The sequence below is a fragment of the Chaetura pelagica genome, unplaced genomic scaffold, assembly GCF_000747805.2.
Source record: "Chaetura pelagica isolate M959 unplaced genomic scaffold, ChaPel_1.0 scaffold20, whole genome shotgun sequence".
In the NCBI taxonomy this organism is placed as follows: domain Eukaryota; kingdom Metazoa; phylum Chordata; class Aves; order Apodiformes; family Apodidae; genus Chaetura; species Chaetura pelagica.
The window spans coordinates 2918514-2934863 of NW_009951958.1; the positions used below are offsets into that span (position 1 = coordinate 2918514).

General features: G+C 53.7%; 1 protein-coding gene across 1 annotated transcript; it reads right to left on the reverse strand.

Moving 5' to 3' along the window:
* Positions 1–2106: 2106 nt before the first annotated feature.
* Positions 2107–12930, reverse strand: DVL3 (dishevelled segment polarity protein 3). Its single transcript, XM_009999558.1, has 14 exons — positions 12855–12930; positions 8949–9070; positions 8462–8568; positions 7750–7885; positions 7392–7485; positions 6929–6998; positions 6501–6640; positions 6227–6303; positions 5732–5799; positions 5054–5203; positions 4120–4251; positions 3716–3883; positions 2901–3113; positions 2107–2628 (listed from the first exon to the last, which is right to left on the reverse strand). The coding sequence occupies exons 2-14, from the start codon at positions 8993–8995 to the stop codon at positions 2204–2206; spliced, it is 1827 nt and encodes a 608-aa protein (XP_009997860.1). The 5' UTR covers positions 8996–9070; positions 12855–12930; the 3' UTR covers positions 2107–2203.
* Between the last annotated feature and the right edge of the window lie 3420 nt (positions 12931–16350).

Here is a 16350-nt window from a genome sequence, read left to right on the forward strand (position 1 = left end):
CCCCGCAGGGACAGGGAGGCTGTGGTCCCCGCGCCGTACCCCTCCCGGGGCCGCATGGACCCCCCGCAGCCCCCCGACGCTCACCCGGTTCCCTTCCGGGCGCCGCTACCGCGGGAGCTGCACCGGGACCGGCACCGGCTCAGGCCGCAGCAGTCCCATCATCCCAGGGAGAGGCAGCTGGAAAACAGCCCCCGGGTGCCCGAGTCCCACTGGGACCAAGCCGAGCAGGACAGAAAAGATCAGGCCGGGAGGAGGGAAAAAAAACCCAACACAAGGCAGGAGTCCAATAAAACTATGTTTATAAATAAAAACAAGGAGATTGGTTTTCTTTTTATAAAACCCAGCGGGCAGGGTAGGGCAAGGGCAGGAGCAGTGGCTGGGGAGGCAGGCAAGGGGGGAAGGTGGCAGCTTGCCAGTGAGAGGAGGGGACAGGAGGGAAGAGCTGAGCAAGCTGGCTCCGGCAGGCAGAGGGGAGGCTGCAGGGAGATGAACTGATGGCACGTGAGAGCTGCAAGAGGGGCTGCAGGGGCAACGCAAAGCCCCGAGGAGGAAAAGATATTTCATCTCCATCGTATAAAAACTGCAAACACAAGAAGGACCAAAGGAGGCAACACTTCCAGAGAAAGACCTGGCACGGCAGTAGGAGAGGGTGCCAGGACACCAGCACCAATAGGAGCAGCGTCAGTGCGACTGGACTGTACCGTGCTTGGCCCTGGGCATGGGGAAAGGAGGTGCCCCCAGCCCGGGGCATGTCTCTGAGTACCCAGAAGAGGAAGGGAAAAAAGGGAGCACTGGGGCAATTGGACTCAACTGTCCTGACACATCTGCAGGCACTGAGCCCAGAGGCCACGATTCAGGCTGCAGCCTCCCTCCCCAAAGAGGTCATGTTGACTCACAGCCTGGAGGCAGTGGGACCATCCCAGCTCTGCCCCAGAACCTCATCCCTCCTGGCAGCCAGGCCAGCACCACATGTGGTGCTGGGCAGAGGGGGAGGCAGACTCGGGCCCTTCACAGGGCAAATACAGCAAATCCCAAAGCATGAAAGTGAACCAGTCATGCCCTTCCCTCAAATATCTCCATCCAGACCCTAGAAAATGTCACAGTGCTGAGCAGCAACATGACAGTAGGAGGGAGAAGGCTACAGCTGTCACTACCAGTCCCTGGCATGGGACCAGCACTTACAAATGGGACAGGCAGCAGCATGTCACAGGGAGGAGGGCAAAGAGCACAACTCTGGCCTGACACCCCAAGTACCCAGTAGCAGGGCCCTGAGTCATGCAAGACCGTGTGCAGGCTCCCACCACTGCTCCAAACTGAATGCAGAGCTACAGCCCCAGCCCTGAACCTTGCAGCCTGGGCAGGGTGAAGGAGGGTCCTGTGATGGGGCAGTGCCAGGCTCAGACTTGGCCCAATTTATGGGCAAGAGGAGGGAGGCAAGACAGAAGTGGCAGCAAGTCTCCACTCCTTGGAGGCACTGAAGCCCTGGAACATTCATGCATTAGCCAAAAGGCAACTAAATGGGATTTAAAATGCTTCTAGTAAGGCTGGTCCCTGCTCCCCTCTCAGGGCTGCGGGAAGGGCAGGGCATCTTCCACAAGGGGGAGGAAAGAAGCCATCTTCAGCACCAGGCGTGCCCAGCGCCCGTGGAGCTCCGTGTCCTGCTGTCGGGCCACGCCACGCTCCAGCTCTCCCCCCCACGGGCGGCAGGCTCAGAGAAAGTCAAACACCCCGTAATTCTTTGCTGCTTGATAGAAGAAACACAAAAGGGTGAAAAGAAAGAAGAGATGTTTAGGGTGGAAGGACCGGGCAGCAGCGACACACGGGCAAGCAGCACAAGGTGCTGGGACAGATGCAGATTAATGGGGTTAGAGAGGAGGGCAGGAGGGAATTACCATTGGCAAATACACAAGTCTGGTGGCGGGATGGGCTGGCAGCAGCCAGCAGGCCTGCCAGGCCCGTCCACCCCGCTCGAGGAGGGATTAGAATCAAGGTTTAGTTCCATTTATTATTTTTTTTCCCTTTTTTCTTTTCGTTATCAAGACAAAAAAAAAAAACAGACAAAAAAAAAAAAAAAAAAAAAAAAAAAAAACAAAAAAAATCAAAACCCAAAAAACAAGGGGTGAAGCCAGGGCTGGTCCTAGGAGACAAACGACGGGGATGGAGGGGGGAAGGAGGGGCAGCAGACAGACAGGGGATGGGCGCTTCACATTACATCCACAAAGAACTCACTGGGGTTGCCCATGGCCATTCGGAAGGACTGTCTACTGGCTGTCAGTTCGGGGGGCACAGAAGCCAGGTCACGGCCCGGCGGCGCCCCGGGGGGCCCCATGGCTGACGGCGGTGGAGGCATCAGCAACATGGGGGGACTGAAGAGAGGGGGGAGGCCAGGCGGCCCGTAGGACTGCTGGCTGTGGTGGCTGCGGATGCTGTGAGCCAGGGAGTGCTGGCTGCGCTGGCTGTGCTGGCTGGCGGGCACCGAGCGCTCGCTGGCCGCGCGCTCACGCCGCATGCTGCTCCTCGTGGTGTGGTCTGACTCGCTCCCGCTGCCGCCTGACTTGGACTCCCCGGTCTTCTCTCTCTCCTTCCTCCTCTCGCTGCCGCTGCGATTGGAACCGCTGCTCCGGCTCCCTGAGAAGCACACGAGGCAAGGTTAGCTGATGGCTCAGGCAAGCCAGGAAGGAAAGGTGCTCCTCTAGCCGAGAGAGGACTACAGCGCACTGCAGCACAGCCCTTTGCCAGCACAGCCTGTGCTGTCTCTTTTCAACTCTCGAGTCCCACAGCCCTTCCAGGATGGCTTTTGCCCTGGCTCTCCACACACACAGGATTCTGCCGAAGCAGCCTTTTCCTGCTGCTTCCCTGTACTGCCCACCCACAGGCATATTTTAGCCCTTTGCACTCACCTTCACTGTGCTGGCTGCCTGCGCTGCCCCCGCCGTAGCTGTAGCCTGGGTCAGGGAAGCCGGGGTGGGGGTTATATGGATGAGGTGGTGGATACTGATACGGGAAAGCCATGGGCCAGGGTGCGGCTCCTGGGTGGGGGAGTGGAGCCAAAGTGTCCTGATCAGAGGCACCACTGGAGCCATCGTGGTCATGAAGAGACAGATTAGCCATGTCTGCAAGAAAGCAGAGAAGGGAGATTAGTCCAAGCAGAAAGACAATCACGTGTGATGAAGCAGCTTCCCGTCCACCCTTGCTAATAGACACGAATGGGATACATAAGGAGATGGAAGAAGTTGGCCCCCACCCCGCTAGTCAGTGCAATCATTTGTGCTTTCTGGCTGGACAACAGCCAGACTGTGAGAGTCCAAGCTGCCACTCTAACACAGAGACCATCTTGGGTGGGAAAGGACCACATTAAGAGCTACAGCTCACCCTACCAATTACTTCCTCCAGCCCTCTTATTTAAGCAGAACCCAGCTGTCTGAGCATCACTCCCCTGCCAGCACTGGAAGCTCAAAGCCTGGTAAGAAAGTCAGTAAAGACTCTGCTACGGCTGCCCAGGAGAAAAGATTACACAGAAGTGAGAGTCTCATCTTCCAATTTCAACAGCATGACAAGGAAGCTTGGATGTTCTTCCTCTCTCTAACAGTGTCTTTAGAACAGGGGCCCAGCCTGATGACAGTGGTGGTAGCCATGTCCCCACAGTGTTAACAGGGTTCTGCAGGACCCCAACCCCCTGCCATCCTCTCCCTCCCACCCATGCCAAGTGCCATACTTCCACAGAGGTCTCCGAAGATGTAATAGCATTGCTCTGAGAAGGTGATCTTGTTCACGGTGTGTCGGATGTAGCCAGCCTTCAGCAGATTGCTGGCATATTTGCGGGATTCACGACGGTCTGTAAAGCCCTCCACGTGGTGATAGAGCCAATCCACCACATCTGAACCTGCCACCAAAAATCAGCATTAAAAACAGCTACAGAGAGGAGTGGCCCTTGAGGCGATAGGTTTACACCAGAGCCAAGAAAAGATGAAAACGGACTGGACAGCCAAAGGTCCAATTTATGGCTCTGGCCTGGCCAACAGTTCACGATGACCAAAATGCTCCCTTGAGGATCTGCTTGGAAAAGAGATCACCCATTCCCCACTCCCTGCCTCTGCTGCAGGCAACACAGCCTCTTACCAATGAAGGCATTGGGGATGGTGATCTTCAGCCACATGCGGTCACGCACTTCCAGGCCTGACTCTGGTGAGGCCATGGCTTTGACAATGGTGGCCATGTCACTGTGGATGGACAGGTGAAAGTCATCGAGGCCTGTGGTTTGGACGAAGGGAAGGGAGGGAGAGATGAGAGGGGACAGAAAAGACAACAGGGCTACACAGAAGCACCGCACACAGGAGGAATGGGCCAGGGAACAATACATCGCAGACAGCCTTGGGGTGCATGCTGTGTAAGCCCCCTTCCAGTCATCTGATATCCCTCCCATGTCAGCCACTTCACCTGGTGCAAAACCCATGTCAGAGTCTCCTTCCTTCCAACCAGTCACAAGCAGCTGAGATCCAAAAGCTGCCAAATGAGCCCACACAGCCCAGCAAGGGAATTCTCTGCTCCTCACAAACTTACAACTCCCGGCTTTTTGCCCCAGCTCTCTAGACCCTTGCTTCAGGGCTCTGTGTACTAGAATCACCCAAGACCTTCAGAAAGCAACCAGAAGAGCCCTGTGCTCAGCAGGACCCTGCCCCACTGCAAAGTTCTTTGCTCCCAGCTGCCTCTATCCTGCCCTGTCTGCTGTCTGGGAGGACAATTGCTCCAGGGACAAGCCTCTGGCCCTGCACTCTCAGCCACTAATTCCTGATTGCTCAGAGTCTTTCCTCTACATCTGCCACAGCTCCTGGATTGCTCCCAGGCTTTTCCACTCTCCCTATGTAGAAGGCTGAAAAATTCACCCATCCAGAACTCCCACTGATCCAAGAGCCTGTCTGGCAAGAGCTGCCTCTCTCTTAGTCCCCTGACAAGGCAGATCTGGCTGTCCCCAAACAGATGTATTGCTCCCTTTACAGCACAGTGAAGTGAGAAAGCTCTGCAGTGGGTGGAGCACAGAGGCACAAGGACTTACGTTCAGTCTCTGGGATGGAGCTGGTGATGGAGGAGCTGGTGGAAGTGATTGTGCTCATGGATGGACTCATACCGTACGCTGGGTAGGTGCCAGTCATCGCTGCCGTGTGAGACACCCAGGCTGCTGGGTCGATGGGCCGGATGGGCTCACCTGCAGTGAAGAAAGAGTCAGTCAGTAGCTATAAGAAACTATCTGCTCATCAAATAAACCTCTGGGGAGGGACAGGGACTCAGCACAGCCCATTCCATCCCATCATCTGCCGGGACTCACCCGGATCGGAGCATGGAGAGTCTGGCCCAGCCCAGATCCGCTGGGGAGCAACTGGGAGAGAAAGAAGAGAGGGAGGGTCAGCAGGAGAGGTGCAGAGGGAGAGATCCCCCTAGAGCTCAAAGGGGGGTTTCTCTTTCCTCTGGCGCCCCGAGCAAGTGACCCCCCTGCCCCAGTGAAACGCATCCCCAGCGTGATGTGGGAATGAGGGCTGGGCTTATATGGGCATTTTGGGCTGGGAATAGGACAGAGCAGCTTCCTAACAGGAGAGCTGAAATCCCTTCAAACCCCAATTCAGTGCCACATGGAGTCACAGACAGGGGAGGAACAAAACAAGCAAGCAAGTGCTTAAGGCAGGGCTCTCACATGAGCTGGGCACCAGCGTTAAGGGTGGGTCAGCTATCCACTTACTCCTGGGTAATGAGAAGCAGCCTCGGGGGCTGGGATCCCAGCACTTGGCCACTGTCAGGGTGATGGGCCTGCAACAAAAAGGTGAGACTTAGAACAAGAACCCAGTGGGACAAACCCCTGCATGAGGGACAGATGCTGTATGCCAGCTCTCTCCTGAGACAGGGAGAAGGTACCAGTAAAGTGCCCTTGTCCCCCTCCAGCTATGGATTTCTTTGGTCACATGGACAAAATGATGTGACCCTGCTGAGGGTTGTTGATGACCCTGATGACAAGGCATCCCCACAATAAAAGGCCACAGATACCAGTTCACTATCATACTGTTGGCTGCAATTCTTGCTTTGGGCATGAAAACCCAGAAAGCAAAGCAACACTAAAAAAATAAGTTCTGAGCTTCTGTAGTGCTGCTGGCAGAGGTGGCTGGACAACACGACTCACACAGCACAAGCACACACCCTACAACTACCCATGGGGGTAAGAAACAACCCAAGTACTTACCCCGGCTTGTGCACAATCTCCCTCAGCACCCGCACAGCATCGTCGTTGCTCATGTTCTCAAAGTTGATGTCATTTACCTGCAAACAACGCAAAGAGGTGAGTCCCAGAGATGTGACCAGAGGCTGAGCTCCCCACTCAGCTCAGCAGTGACTCAGCTTCCCTCTTCCAAGCACAGCTTCCTGGGTTTAGCCTGCCAAAGTGCACAAGGAGGCTTCTGGGTCTTTTCTTACTGCTTTCCGAGGCCTAAAGATGGAGGTATGTGGGCGTGAAGTACCTGCAAGAGCATGTCTCCTGGCTCAATCCTGCCATCAGCTGCCACAGCGCCACCCTTCATGATAGAGCCAATATAAATGCCTCCATCCCCACGCTCATTGCTCTGTCCCACAATGGAAATGCCCAGGAAGTTGTATTTCTCTGCAGGGATGGAAAAAAAAAATAATAAGACATCATAAAGCAGCAGCACAAGCAGCCCTAACCTGAGACAAATCACGTGCTAATGATAGTTGACTGCACCCTTGTCCCAGATGTTCTGGGACACAGAGAAACTCTTGAGAGACAAGTGCTTCAAGACAAGCCACTTCCCTACAGAATTCATTTCCTCACCCCTCCCTGTATGTGTTCTCTTGCCCCTCCCCAGTCCCCTCTCCAGCCCCCAGTCTCCCTCTGGAAGGACTGCAGGCTCCATGCACACCTCCCACTCACCCATGTTCAGTGTGACTGTGATGATGTTCAGGGACATGGTGGAGTCTGTGATGCTGCTGAAGGACGATGACTGCAACACAAGTGAAACATGAGATGTTCTCCTGTGCCTCAGCAACATGCCCAGTCCCAGCCCCCTCCACTTGTGCTACTTGCCACTCCCTGTGGCACCACAGCCACCACCCACAACTCCAGCATTACGCTGGGAGCTTTGCAGAGCCAGCAGGCATCAGCCACAGTCCCTATGACCAGGACAAGGTCTGTGGTCCCAGCTCTTGTGGCTACATTGTTTTGAGAAGGGTTTACAGTGCTTTATGAAGTCTCAGCACACGGATACCACCCATTCCCTGCTGTGCCCACAGCAAACACAGCCAAATCCTTGCTCAGCCCTGAAGCACTGAGTGTTCCACCAGGCAGCCCACCTTGCCCTGCACTGCCCTCCCCAGGATACCCAGCCCTGGGTTACCCGCTCAATGCGTGGAGCCTTCTGTTTCCGCCGGCGTCGCTTGTGCCTCCTCATCAGACGGGAAGCACTGCTTTGCTCTGTTGAACTGCTAAACCTAGAGGTGAAAACTAGAGTCAGATCTTCCACTGCCAGAGTGGTGACTCTGGCAGCAAGAGATCCACAAAAGTGGCGCAGGGAACAGAGGACTGCAGGGGCAGAACATGTACATGACAGACAGAAAAGGGGGCTGCTGGATGAGACTTGAGACAGAAGCAGGTCTGACCAAGGACCCTGGAGCCAGTATTTCCATGCTCTGCAAAGGTTCTGTGCTGGGAGGCAGGGGGAAGCTAGTGTTCCTCCAGGACCTAAGCTCTCCTACCTGCTGGTGGAGTCATCTTCATCGGAATCAAAGAAGCTGGTGGTTTCCAGCTCACTGCTCATGAGTGTGGAGGAGCTCTCGTACCCGCCCAGATCTCGACGCCGCTCTCCTTTCACTGTCCCATTCACCCTGGGTGCTACAAAAAGACAAGACTCTGTGCTTGAGACAGGCCACAGGGAAATCACCCCTTCCCCTATGCTGGCCTCCCAGCACCCTTCTCAGAATTACTCTGGTCACTGGACAATCCTATCTAGTGCTGGCTCTGAGTTCACTCTTTGATCAAATCCATCTCCGGTAGGATACCTCTTCTATCACTACAGGATGGGGAAGAGGCTGATGGGCCATTAGGAGCAACGCTGCTAAATTCATGGAAGACTTGCAGCTATTTCTGCAGCAGAGCAAGAAGTGCCACGGAATGGCAAGGCTGCACCCCACTTTGCTTTTCAACTAAGAAGGATAGAGGCACTGCTGTCTCCTGCTCTTGATGCTTCTACAGGGAAGATCTTCTTTGCCCCCAAAGCTTTCAACATCAAGCTCTGATGCAACATAGGTGTTAGCTCCTGCCTCCAACGTGAGGCTATGGCCTCAGATCACTGAACAGCCCTTCAGGCTGGGAAGGTTCTGCAGAGCAGAGCTGCTCCACGTATGGAGCTGGTGTCCCCACCGTGCCACAACCATGCCCTGCAGTCATTGCCACGTTACCAACACTCACCATGCTCAGGCCCATCTTTCCGACGAGGTCGTTCCCTTTGCGATGACACCACTGAATCTGTCTCTGTCTCATTGTCCAAGTTTTCCCGACTCCCTCCAGTATTAGGGCTGCAATGAAATAAAAGGAACAAATATGTCCAACAGAGAACAACTTGAGCAGGCTCTCTCTACCTCTGTGCTAGCCAGCATGAGCCTCCAACCATCAGCTGTCTCCTTGAGAGACAGGAGCAGAGGTGGTGGGGGACAACCACAGCAAATCTATGAGTGCAGGAAAAGTGACTGGAAGAAGCTGTGCCAACTCCTTGTCAACTTCCCTGCACTATTTTCAGCATGTCCTTGCTTGTTGAACAAAGCAGCTCCACTTCTAATCTGCTCTCAGCTTCATTCTCCTCCCCTCTAGCTGGCTGCCAATTTGGGCAGGAGTGTTCCAGCCCCTGTCTGGATCTGTGGATCCCTCAGAAATCAGGAGAGGTGTCCAGGTAACTTACTGGAAAGAGGGGGGCCTGGAGTCTCCAATTCCTCCCGTACGCTCCATGGAGGGTGGCAGCTCTGTTTGGTTGTCAGCACAGACTGAGCCAGCATCTGAATGGGAACCCTCTGCAGACACCAGCTGGAAGGATGAGAGACAGAGAGTGAAATGACTGAAGCACTGAGAAAACATTTACAAAAGCAGCCAAATGAGCTGGCCAAAAGCCTGCCTGGCCCAGGATCTCATCGCTGACAGTGGACAACAGCAGATGCCCAGGAGCGGGTACGGAACAGGCCAAGCATGTAGCAACATTCCCCCTCAACGCCTTCCCAGACGCCAGTTATTTGTGGCTCAGGAATTCCTAACCCAGTGGTAAAGTCAGGGTGTCTGACAGCCCTGCGTGGGGACTCTGACCTCATCTGCACACCCACACCACACCATTTTTACACTCAGGTAACCTTTAGCACATGTCCTTCAGCAAGAAGTGGAGTTTCCTAGTTCTCATTACATTGGAAGAGGCAGCTGCCAGTCATTCCTCTTCTCAGTTTTACCAGCTTCTACACCTCTGCCTCCAAGCTAAAGGATCCAGCAGGACTCTCAGCTTCCCAGTCCATGGGAGCTGGGGGTAACAGAGCTCAGGGCTGAGGCTGGCTTTGAAATAAACTCTTTTCTGGCTTCCACATGTACTTTGCAAATTTTCAGGTTGTGCCCAACTAATTGGCTTGGGCACAACCTCCAGCCAACCTCTGGGAGCCTCAACAGTTTCTCCAGCGCAGAAATTCAAGAAAGGGTCAAATCTCAGGAAATCTTTACACCAGCTTTGCTGCTTTGAGGCAGCCTAGGCACACCTTCATCTGTGCCTCTGGCTCTAAGATAAAGCACCAACTTCAGGGCTCCAGGAATGAGGCTCACCTGGAAGGAACAGGCTCACAAGTGGGATGAAACAGAGGACAGTTCAAATAAGCTTAATGGGAAGTGGTTTCCACAACATCACTCACTGTGCAGGTTTGCACTCTCCCCACTTTCCAGTGGCACTGGGCAGTGCTAAGCCCAACAGGGCCAGGCAGGAAAACAAAAAATCCCTTTTTCCTTGCAAGATATATTCAAAAACTACCAGAGACAGGTGACAGGGCCCAGAAAAGGAGCCCCCTTTTGGCCAGAGAGCAAGTCCTCACAGACAGGCTAATGTCCCTGAGCAAGGGAAGATCAGTTTCCATCTTTAATGACCTTTCAGTGTGCTTTTCATGTCTGTCCTGGGCCTGTCCCCTGCACAGCATCAGGAGCAGGAGGGGCTGGCTTCCTCCTTGTGTCAGGGAGGGTCTGCAGGGCCCAGAGTCTTGACCCACCCCAGATAAAACAGGCTGTGGGTCAGCCTGGAGCCAGCCCAGTGAGGCAGGGAGAAGAGGACGGAGTCAGTGTACTTGAATCAACTGCCAAGCCATCAGTCAGTACAGGAGAGGTCTGATCAGAGGTGAGGGATGTCCCACTGTGGGTCAGGGCAGAAGGATCATGAAATATGGGCTGGAAAGGAGCTGACAGCTGCTGCCCAAACTATAATGCCCAGTGTAAATGCATTGGCAGCTCTACTGCTTGCATTGAGGAGACCACATTTGCATTGAGGCAGAGGTAGATGCCAATCCATAGGATGCACAGCCTGCTTACTGAGGTCTTGAATGCTTCCCAGAATTGCTGATGAAACACAGAACTGTGGTCTGCCTACCTTCAAGAACTGTGGAAAAGGGTGGAATGTACCCCACATATCATAATTAGGGCAGGGGGAAAGAGATCTGCTGCCAGAGAGACACTGGGAACAGAGACAAGGATGCAGCTGGGGCAAGGAAGAAAGAGCAGCCCTGAAAAAGTCACAGTCAAGGCAGTAGACAGGGCAGAGAGCACCCTGGGGTGTCAAAAGCTGCAGAGCCTGTCCCACAAGCCCCAGGACAAGCCAAACGGCTTCTACTCTCACAACTGTCTAACCAGCTCTTGTCTCACACTGGCTTCAGTTTCCCTCCCTCCAGCAAGCCCCAGGCACATGCCCAGCTCTGCTCCCAGCACCTTCCCAGGTGACAAGTCTTCCCAGGACACATCCCAATCCCTGAGGGCCACATCCATGCTCTGGCAGCCACTGCCCAGAAGCACAGGGGAGAAGAAAAGCTGGAAGTGGCCAGCATTGTCTAGGGAAAAGTCATATAGTGCTCTGTGCTTGAAGATCTCAGAGCAAGACCAGGCAAATAGATCTGAACAGAGGGAACTAGGCACAGGCAGCTAGCAAACAGCAGTGAGAAGAGAGGGGCTATTCCCAAGCAGGGGAACTGATGTTGCCTTCGTCTAACACTCCTGGAGCTAGGATTTCCTCCAGGGAAGGTTATGATAACCACCCTACACTTTTCCTGCCTCTTGCACTGTCAGGAAATATTCAGTCGGATTCAAGTTCCCATCCTTCCCTCTAGCTAAAATTAGTACCAAGTTCCTAAAATAGCCTCATCCCAGCCTGTCTGGCAGAAGCAGCAAAGCAAGGGCTCCCCTCACAGCCCCCAAACCACCTGCAGACAAGGAAGGTCTCAGCAGGGGTAGAAAAAAGCATCATCAGCTGTGTATAGAGGTCTCCAAGACCACTGTCAGCCTTCAAGCACAGGAGCCAATTGTGGTGCTAACTCCACGCACAAGTTCCCTGCAAGAAGAGCAGCAGCATGGTGCCCTGGTCACACCAAATGAAGCCACACTGGACATTTGCCAGTAACACTGAGCAACCACAGAGCTCATGCAAGGAAAGCCAGCAGCTGTGTGGATGCATAGACCAGACAGAAAAGCTCCTCAGGTGAAAAAGATGCAATGGGGAAGGTTCAGAGTCTCTGCAAGTCCCCATCAGGCAAGTGAAAACAAAAAGCAGCTAGCTAGAAAGGAAAGGGTGGGAGATGTCTCAGGAAAGATGCAGCAGCAGCAGGGATGGTGGCTAAGTCGGACAGGCTGTTTTCCAAAGGCCCTACTAACCACTAGAGGGAGGACAGCCGGTGTCCAGCCAGCTCTTTGTCTGAGAGCCCAAAGCACACTTTCCTCCCACTGCGGGGTGCAGGCAGGAGCCCACCCTGCACCCTGCTCCCCACCAGCATCCCAGCAGAGCCAGCCTGGCAGCAGGGTGTCCACCCAGCCCTGTCACCCTTGCCCTCCTTCCTGAAACTGTAGTCTCCCAGCTGAGGCCTAGCTGTTTGGTGCAGGGGCAGAAGAAGCATTAGGCCTGACACAGCCTGATTTGCTGTGGATTTTCATCGCCTCTGTAAAAAAGCACTTGGGTCTTGGTTCTGCTCCTGGCACAGATCCATGCACCCCCATCAGCACAAACTGCAGCTCAGCAGAGGGGAAAAGGGATGATGGACTCTGGAGACTGAATGCCCTCTCCCCCCAGAAATAGAGGGTCCCCTTGGAGGCAGAGGGAGGCATGCGGGCAGGGGACTGAGCATGTGCATGGCACAAACGGAGGGAGAAGCTTGTCCTGCAGCTGCCTAGGCAGTACCTTTAGTCTTCAGGGCAGTCAAATCCAGTCCACTTCACCAGCACTAAAGTCACTTAAGCCCTTTGTGGCAGTCACCGGAGTGGGACTTTCCTTGGAAAGCTGACCCTGCCACAGGGGCACACGGGTTACGCTGCGGATGGGCCAGGACCACCACATCTCTGCCAGGCATCAGTCACCACGAGCTCTCCACAGAGGCATCCCACATCTTCCCCAGCACAGGGGACCCAACACCATACAGCCCTCTCTCCAGCTGAGGGACTGGAGTGCAGTATTCCAGCTCCTTGGCCTCGTTAGCAGTCAGCACTCCGAGAGCCCGGAGCAGTGCCCGTGCCTCAGCTGGCACTATGCAACAAAACACTGGTTTTTAGAGGGCAGAAACAGGCAGCGAGACATCAAAACAAGGGGCTTGCTTACCCACGATACCACCCGGCCGTTGAAGCAGGGAAGTTTGGCATTGTCATCCGAGATCTCTTCTTTCACCACCCTGCAGAGGGGAGAGGAGGCAGTCAGAGCTGGGTCCAGGACACCAGAGGAAATGGGAGACTTTCCTAGGTGGGTGTTTGCACCCAACAACAGGCAGTGCAGGCTTAGGGAGAGGACTGACAGCTCCATCCTGTGCCCACAGCTATGGCTGGCAGGCTGGAGGGGAGAAGACAAGGGCAGGCTCTCCCACGTGCATCCAACTGTTTTATCCCAATTCACATTTTAATCAGCAAAAAAAAATAATTATCAAGTTCAGATGCATATTTCCACCAGTTGGCTTGTTTCTAAAGAAATACATAATTTAAACCTCTTTATAATGATCTGAAAGAATCACAACCGATGTCAAGAGATTTTTATTAGATGAAAGTGAAACACATTAAACATGCTGCTTCCTAAATCTTACTCTTGCTTTTTAATTACATACATATTATTTCAACATCAAGCTTTATAGTTGTGCCACAATGTTATGTTCCTGTACTACACAAACAGCTACATTATTACCAGCACTCATAGTGGAAAGAACACAGATAATTTTTCCTTCCCTGAAAAGTAAAAAACATCAGTTTTCCTTGGAGAGAAAATGTATTCCATTTTTAATGTCACTGGGTACCTAAATACTTTTCCCACAGTCAGTCTGCAATCAAAGCAACTTGTAAATTTGCCAATTCAATTAGTACCTTGTTTGATAAATTAAATTTAACGAAAAATAGCCTTTAACAAGCTCATTTTTTCTACTCAGTGACAACATTCTAAGCTCTCTTACTTAATGCAGACATCTTACAAGTAGTTTGTGATATTAATTTCCCCTTCCAAGCTATATCTAAGGTAGCTTGACATACTGTGCTATACAAGAGTATGTTGTGACCCAGCTGTGAACAGATTATGTTTGGAGGGAAATACAATCCAACAGAATAAGAACAAAAGAATTAATGCGAAATCAAGGGAAATTATGTAATAAAAAGTAGGTTATAAGGAACCAACAGAGTACACAGAGGTGGGATCCCATCACCAGCTCTGAAGGGCCCCCAAACCAGCCCCCAACTCACGGAGAATCGAAGAGGAAGCAAGCGTGGGCTGCGGAGCTGTGACCCATCACCCCAGCCTGCCACGCAGCCCAGGTGCTGCCATCGAGTGACAGTGCGCTGGGGCTCGGAGAAACAGGTACTCTGTGCTTCCTGGTGTGCCAACAGCTGCCCAAACTGCCACTGGAAATAGGATGGTAAGGCTCACAAGGCACCAGCAGAAGGCAAATGAACAGTGCTGGAAGACCAAAACCTGGGGAGCCGGCTTGCTCCACCCTGCCAGCCACACTGGTTGCTCCAGTGCCAGACATGCTCAACAATGGGCTGTCCCACGGGGTAAAAGGCAGCATGTCTTTGCTGGCACTCAGAATCCCTGCCCAAACTGGAGAGCCAGCAAAGGGACTGAGACAAATGCTACTTATCCCCAGAAGGCACAGATGAGGTGGTCACGGTTTGAGCGGTTTAATCCACTGTCATGATGTGCGTTAATTCCTTTTGCACAGATGGAGAACTGGGAAAAAGCAGGAAAGGAGCAGTGAGGAGGGATTAAAACCCTTAATGCTTCTTCAGCATGCCCCATGCCAGCCCCTGCACCCCAGGATGAGTGTCAAACACAGGCAGTCCTCCTGGACCCATTCCCTTTGGTGCCCATGTCAGCCCTTTCCAATGCAGGCAAGTTGTTGTCTCCTCACTTCCAAGCACACACACTCATGTACCCTGGCCTGGCTGTACTAAAATCCATTCATACTGTCACCAGAAGACTGGACTTCATCCAATTCCTAGAGAGAACTTCAGGCAGAGCCAATTTTCAGTGCTGCTTGCTGCCTGTTCAGGGACACAGAGCACTGCCTTTGGGTGAAGGGACAGGGTGATACATTTGCAGGGTCAGGTGACCAATTGCTAAGCACAAATGAACTATTCCACTTTCAGTGGGGACAGAGGAAATCAGCCACCAAGACCCCCTGCCCACTCTTGACTGCAATACCCAATGGAGAACAAGCTACAATCCCCGATGGAGAACAAGCTACCTCTGTCCTGAGGGCTGGTCCTTCACCACTCCTATTACGCTGCTGCTGCCCCAGACTTCCCAGGGGTCAGCTCTACCCCGGAGCAGTTTTCTCCCTCCTTCCCTAGCCACTACATTATTTATTGCTGTTTATCACCCAGATGCCAGAACACTGTGGATTATATATTTAGACTCTAAAGAGCAAAAACTAATAGTGCTGGAGCCAGGCACATGCTGAGCAGCAAGATCTCAGCAGCCCTGCTCACATCCGTCACCCCTCGCACTGCCGCAGCTTTTTGTGCCCTGCATTCCTCTCCAGCCTCAGCCAGGAGCTGTAGCCTTTCTCCCCCACCTCTCACCGCTCTCTTCAAGCCACACTTCTCACAAACAGGACCGCAGGTTTGTGTCAGAAGCCACCAGCCACACAGCCTCTGGGGGAGCTGTAAGCGGTGCCACGTTTCTCCTCTGCAGCTGCATGGGGAGGCAGCCATGAGATGAAACCCTCCTGCGGACATGCTGGGAGAGAAAACCATCCTGTGGATAGGGTAGAAGACTCCCTAGATCCTGGAGTCTGAGCTTGGGAATCCCAAAAGAACACACCCAGGAGATCAGGCTTTCTCTCACCACAATCCAAGGAAAACATCTGCCCAAGGCTGATTTTGAAGGGACTGCTTTTAGTCTACCAGCCATCAGGACAGCTGGGTTTCGGATTTTCCCATATCTAAAGTCCTGCTGGGGGCTGGGCACAACATGGCTGAGAATGGTGGCCAGGGAAATCCCTTGGCTATGAAGAGGCAGCCCAGGCCTTGCCCAGATCTACAGAGGCTAAGCCCCCTCAGGCTCTGCATGGAGACTCACCCAGTAGACCAAGCACTGGCCAGTCCCTGTCCCCTGTCCTGTTTCAGGGACTGGCTGCTGTGCTGCAGCCAAGCTGCACGCTCATCGCCTGGCCTGCAGGCCCAGAGCTCCCCAGCACTCATCTGCCTTGTATTTTCCAACAAAGAGACCTGCGGGAGGGAGGAAGGAGGGAGGAAGGAGAGAGGGAGGGTTACAGGGGAGGCAGGCCGAGTGGGCGGATGATTCAACACCATCCCCAGTGACACGGGGCCAAGATGGGGAGGAGGGGACGAGGCTCTGGCTGCTGCAGAAGCCCGGCTGGGGGGTGCAGAGGGGGCTGCCAGGGCTGACACAAGCAGCACATCTGCTCCCATGCAGCTGGGGGGAGGGGAAGGGGCAGTCCCAGAAGCAGAGAAGGAAAGCAGAGGGAACGTGGCTCCAGCCCTATCTTTCCACCAGCTTCCCCAGAAGAGTCGGCAGACCCTGTCCCCATGGCCTCGGAAGATGTCACACTCCCGGCTTCCCTCCCAGCGGGAACAGCCCGCAGCCTGGAACAGGGAAG